Source organism: Gavia stellata, chromosome 7 (genome assembly GCF_030936135.1).
Source record: "Gavia stellata isolate bGavSte3 chromosome 7, bGavSte3.hap2, whole genome shotgun sequence".
NCBI classification, from domain to species: domain Eukaryota; kingdom Metazoa; phylum Chordata; class Aves; order Gaviiformes; family Gaviidae; genus Gavia; species Gavia stellata.
Window position 1 is genome coordinate 27,982,540 of NC_082600.1, and position 6,164 is coordinate 27,988,703.

Sequence of the window (6,164 nt, forward strand, 5' to 3'; positions counted from 1 at the left end):
TGATGAACCCTACTTTTTTTTAGTTCCAAATACAATATTTATTTTCTGCTTTTTTCTCTGTTTTTTTTTCTGGGTATTCAAATGCTAGGAATTTGTATTATATCACGCTCACAAGCCCAAAAACATTGACAGGGTTTTTCTGAAGTGAAAGCTTGAAAATGAAATGCACACATGTGCATGTGGTTTTGTGCCATATAAAATGCCTGGGGAAGAGACTCGGATGTGTGCTCTATCTGAACGTACACGAGGTAACAGCAGATAGACATCACAGTAAGGAGTATGAAAATGAGGTGACAAACTGCTTACGGAGGAACAGTTGCAGTGGATCAGTTAGACATTTAAGAACAATTTACTGGAAGTCAGCGCAGGCACCTAGTGTACGACTGCATTTAGGCCAACTTGCTTGAAAACAGCTGAACCGGTTTTTGTGGGTGTTAAACTGCCTCATGTATTGGGAGCTAGGGGGTTGGTAGCACAGCTTCACTTAACCCAGAAACCTCCATCTTTCAAGAAGGAGATCACTGAGGCTGGACCGCTCTTCTCCTGGAAGTGCTGTGCAACAGGCTGGCAAGACGGGCCTGGGCATCTCCCGGACGCAGGCCTGAGATGGGGCCTGTGACCGCGGCCCTGCTGCTGCGGCTCTGGGCCTCACCACCCTCCTGCCCCTCCGACAGCTGAGCAAGCACCTGCATTTTCCACCCTCCTCCACGCCCGAGGCTGGACACCCGCCCGCCGGGCAGGACGAACGCTTCCTGGCTGCGCAGGGAGCTGCTTGTCACCCGCCCGCCAACAAACGGAGGATGCCGAGGTCAACCCCAGCTCCCGACACGTTTCCTCCGGCAGGCCCGGGGGAGGGCCGTGGGCGCGGGGACAGCGCTGGGGTGGGACGGCGCGGGCGGCCGGGGCCAGCCTGAGCCGGGGCCAGCCTGAGCCGGGGCCGAGCGCTGCCACAGCCGCCGGGCAGCCTGCGCCCCTCGGCCCGCCGCGCCGCGCCGCGCCGCCAGGATGAGGCGGGCCGAGCCCTGGTGCCTGCTTCTGGCCGCGGCCTGCGCCCTGGGCCGGCCCCCGCCGCCGCGGGCCGCCGTGCGCTGCCAGGCCGCCGGCGCCTGCTTCAGCGCCCATCTCGCCAACGGCTCCTACGCCGAGGCCCGCAGCGCCTGCGGCCGCCGGCGGGGCAGCCTGGCCTGGGTCAGCGGCGAGCCGGAGCTGCGGCTGCTGCTGGGGCTGCTGGCGGAGGCGGGACCCGCGCCCTCGCTCTTCTGGGTCGGGCTGAAGAGGAACGCCTCCGCCTGCACCGACGCGGAGCAGCCGCTCCGCGGCTTCTCCTGGGAGAGTGCCGGCGGCGGGGCGGCCCCGCGGGACGTGCCGGCGGCGCTCGGCCGGTGGGTGAAGGAGCCCGTGCGGTCCTGCCTGACCGCCCGCTGCGCCGGGCTGCACCTGGCGGCGGCGGCGGCCCCTGGCAGCGGCCCCGGCTGGGGCTGGAAGGAGCGGCTCTGCCAGCGGGAGAGCCAGGGCTACGTCTGCAAGTACCAGTACGAGGGCGCCTGCCCTGACCTCAGCCCCGCGGGCGCCCTCGACCTCGACTACCGCCTCCCCTTCGAGGAGCGCAGCGCCCGCCCCGGCTTCAGCCCGCCGGGCACCGTGCTCACCGTGGCCTGCCCCGGCGGGGAGGTGCAGCTCACCTGCCAGCCCCAGCAGGGCGGCTTCGCCTGGAAGGGGGCAGAGGAGCCCCTCTGTCCCTGCCCCTTCAGCTACCGGAGCCCCGGCCGCGGGCGGTGCGCCGAAGCCGCCGGGTGCCGCGATGCCGCCGGCGGCTTCGCCTGTGTCTGCACTCCGGGCAGGCGGGACGGGACGCCCTGCGCGGCCACAGGGGCGGCCGCCACCACCGCGGACGGCGCCGCGGAACCGCCGGGTACCGGGGCGGAGGGGCGCCGCCCCTCCGCCCCGGCACCCGGCGGTTCCGCGGAGCCGGCCGCCGCCACCACCGCCGGCGGCGAGAAGACGGCTGCTCCGCCGCCCTCCTCCTCCTCGAACTACGTTTTCATCCTGGTGACGGTCGCGGTGGTGGTGCTGGTCATCCTGGTCATGACCGTCCTGGGGGTCTTCAAGCTCTGCTTCAACAAGAAATCCGAGGGCCGCGGGGACAAGGAGCCGCCGGAGGCCGGCAGCAAGGCGGAGCCGGGCTCCGCGGAGCCGAGCGGAGCAGCGGGCGGCGACTAGCCCCGGGGCGGCCGCGGCCCCGTCCCCCGGGGCTGGCCCGAGCGGCAGCTCCCGCCCCGGGGCAGCGCTCGCCTCCCCGTCTCTCGTGCCCCCAGCCCGGCTGCCGCGGGGCGCCGAGGAAGGGGCGCCGTGGGACTTGGCTGAGCAGGGCTGGCGGATTGTCAGCCGTGGGGGCATGCAGCGACCAGGGCTTTGAAGCCTTTGGACAGCCAGGAGGTTTTGTCAGTCTGAAAAACAGTTATTTAGGTGGTGACATAAGTAAAATATAAATACAGCAGCCTGGCTGACAGAGAGATTGCTTATCTGTAGCTGCAACAGATGTGGGTCTTTATCCTCTCAGAAACTGTTCTTCGGGCGCCTTACTTGGAGCAGTTGTAAAGGGGACCGCTTTGAGCGCTCGCGTCTTGTCTGAGTGGTACTTGGAGGCTCTCGTTTTCTTTCTAATTGCTGGAGCATTTGGTGAGGTGAACTGCCATAATTTTGGAGAAAACTGTGACCCATACTCTTTCAGACTGACATTCTTAAAAATGAAGAGCATTTCTGTACTTAGAAGGTCATTAAATTGCTGAGGAAGTGGGAGGTTAATGGGGAGTCAGTTTTATACTTCTGCTGATGAAAAGAATAAAGGATGATTTAGAACCTGAATCTGATCTGTTTATTACTTCATACAATATTCATTTTTATTGTAGCAAAGCAACAAATTTTTCAGTTCCAGTTTTTCTCCTGAGGCGCGTCAGTAGAAAACTTGCTTTCTGCACGCAATATGCGGCTCCCTTGCAATCAGACAAGGTGCTGACAAACTTCGCACTTTGAGAGGACTTAACCTGGGTCCAAATGTATCATGCAAATCCCATTCTTTTTAGTCAGATACATTGTTTTCCATGGAGTCCCTTGAGAGTAAGGAAAGAAGGATTAACCCTTTGTGCCCCTTTCTAAATGAGGTAAAGACTTTGTCTGGGATTTCCCTTGGGAATTCCCATAAAACAGCTTTCATCCTGGCCACAGAACTTGCTTTCATTGCAGTTCAGAGTGCTGATGCTCACTCATTATTATGGTGTTGGTTTTCAATTAAAGTGGTAATGCTAAATACTGATTCAAGGTTTTCTGAGTGCAGTAAGACACAACTAACTGGATCTCATCCAAGCCTTTTGGGGTGCAGGGAGGGTGGGGAAATATTTTCTTCCCTTAAAAGAACTTTGACCTTGGAACTGTCTTTTTAAATATGCTTTTTTGTTTGTTTGTTTTACTCTCTTTAAAGCTGACCTTCTGACTACTGCTTTCATTTTGTGATTTTCCTGTCGAGTTTGAGAACTCTGTTTCAAAAAATAATGTGCATTATTACCTATTTTTCTTGCAAGCAAGATTGAAGATTAATCTGGTGTAAACATCTCCTAAGGATAAAGTATGACATAGCATGTTTTTTTTTCTTTTTCCCTCTCTCTCCATTTAATGACAATGGGCTGTTGCTATCTGGGAAACAGTCTTTTGCTTTTGTTAAGGGCATCACAGACATTTGTGAGCCATCAGGCTGTATATAGCCATAAATTCCATGCTTGATTCTACATTCAGAAGTGCACAGCTTCGGAAAATGACTTAGCCATTAATGCCTTTTGTCTTAATACCACTCCTGTTACTGTCACTCTAAGCAATTTCTTTTAGGGGGCAGTGTATGTGGAGCTCCGTTCTTCTACAAGGGGCTGTATAAGCAAAGAGCAACCAAGACGAATGAGAGCCTCCCTAAGTTATTATTTCTGTTTCCCTCTTTCCCACATATCAGATGGCTGAACTCTTAATGGGACTGTACAACTGTCCAGGTATGTTTTTCTAAGCTTTAGACATACTCTTGTTCTCTGTTCCAGGAATCTTACCAAGCACACAGCCAAGTGCAGAGTGAAGCGCCTGTAACTGACTACTTCTTTTGGTGTCTCTCACGATTTGACTCAGACTACTCAGTTAAAATGTACAAGTTCATGCCCATGCAAGCCATTCACCTCTCTCATCTTACTATTCTCATTTCGCTCTTCGCCTTGGCTTCCTGTGAAATCACATTTTGATTTCAGAGTTCTTTTTCTCACACTCAAGATTCAGGATTAAGCATTAGACATTTGTCTAAAGGACTACACAAGGATTCTGTTATGTTTTCCCTGGTTTATAATTTGGCTCAGCTGAAACCAGACTATTTTGCATCTAAGGATGGGATCTGTCTCACTAGGTGTAGACATCTCTAACAGCTCATCTAGACTCTTCCTCTCACTCACAGCCTATGGGGAGAAGTATGTACTTGCAATTCCTCTCATTTTAGACTAGGTGCTGAAAACAGGGCCAATGAATTGCATCCTAAAAGTGCCATTTCCTACATTGACTGTAAAGAAAGCCTAGGGAGGCTACTCATATTTAAATGCCTGTAAAACACATGTCTAAAATTAAATCAGAAAAATCAGCTAACCTAGGTCTCCAACTGTGCAAGTCGCTTTTCTAAAAGCAAGCTCACAGTGCCTTGTGTCTCTTCAAGGCATGGCTAAATGGCCATAATTTTACCATAGTTTCTATTGTTTTTACACGTTGGTGATTCTTGTTTTGTCTGTTTGGGTTTTTTCACCATCTTTTTGCAGTCAGTAGAATACAAAGCCAATAGCATTTGGGCTTGATTGGAACCTGAGCAGGTTTGAAATGCATGAATTTCTCTTCCTCTAATGTTTCAGATCAAGAAGTGGATGGTTTGGGAGAAAGGATAAATAATTTTTGCTTTCCACTCTCAATTTAAATTGTGTCTTTCTTAAATAGGAAACCAACAGATAACTGACTTGCAACATGGACTGTTGGCTCATACGATAACCATGATTCAGTGATCTGCAAGGCAGATTCAGTGCAGGGTTTGCTGTTTGCATCCATAGGAGGAGAATAAATAAGTAAGGTCATAATAAGTACAGATAATCATAACAAGGATTGATATAATAAAAGTGTCTGGTTATGAAATTGGATGCAACTTTCTTTTAGTTATTATGTAAACCATGTGTAAAACACACAATAAAATGTAAATTTTTTTCCAAAACCTAGCAGAGATGGAGAAAAATCTTGACTTTTTCCCTCATGTTACATACATGTCCTTTGACTAAACATATTGTATAAGCATATTATATTGCAACTGTTTTTCCAGTATGGGAAAAACATTATTTTATCCCATATTAAAACTATATAATTCACATACAAACTTTGTATCTGTGAGTTTTACAATGGATACGTTTGTATGGAGGATTTTAAATAATATAGTACTTTCAATTCTAGTGGTTCATATTAGGTATTTTTTAAAAAATTGTAAATTCCCTGGGGTCATGCGCAGTATTGTAGACCCTGGCTCTTGACTAGAGGACTGGATGTAATAATGTAATGGTTATGAAATGGTGGTCACAAGAATCTGTGAGTGCACATTTAAAAATGGTGATTTCTGCAAAGAGTAGGAATGTCCAAACCTCTCATCTATCACAGTGGTCCAAAGAGTGTTCCCTGTTGCCAATTATTAAATCTGATTTTTAGATTTCCTTAATTTGTCTAAAGATAGTTTGACTGGTAGGCACATCATTTGTCAGCTGTACATTTTATTCATGAACATGTGATGAATTTTTAATGGTTTGTATTAATCAAATAATCAGAAATAAAATTTTAATTTTCCACAAATTTCTAATTATGATTTATACTGCTGAGGGCTTGATTAAGTGTGTTATGGGATTAAAGTGAAATCTAAAAGTGGTCATGGGCAAAATTCAAATACTTCAAAGAACTTTACTGCTTTTTAACTGTAATATATAGCTGAAAAAAGATTAAAAAATGAATGGACTCCATGCTTCCCCCAGGAAGTGTAATTTCCTATCACTTAATCAATTTTTTTTCATGTTTTCAGACCTCATTATCCTTCCTCGTTTATTGCATGGAGCTTAATCACTGGT

General features: G+C 49.8%; 1 protein-coding gene across 1 annotated transcript; it reads left to right on the plus strand.

Moving 5' to 3' along the window:
- The first annotated feature begins 800 nt into the window (after positions 1-800).
- Positions 801-2,220, plus strand: CLEC14A (C-type lectin domain containing 14A). Its single transcript, XM_059820032.1, is given in 2 exon segments — positions 801-899; positions 901-2,220. Coding segments are annotated over 2 exon segments (1,419 nt in total).
- The last annotated feature ends 3,944 nt before the right edge of the window (positions 2,221-6,164 follow it).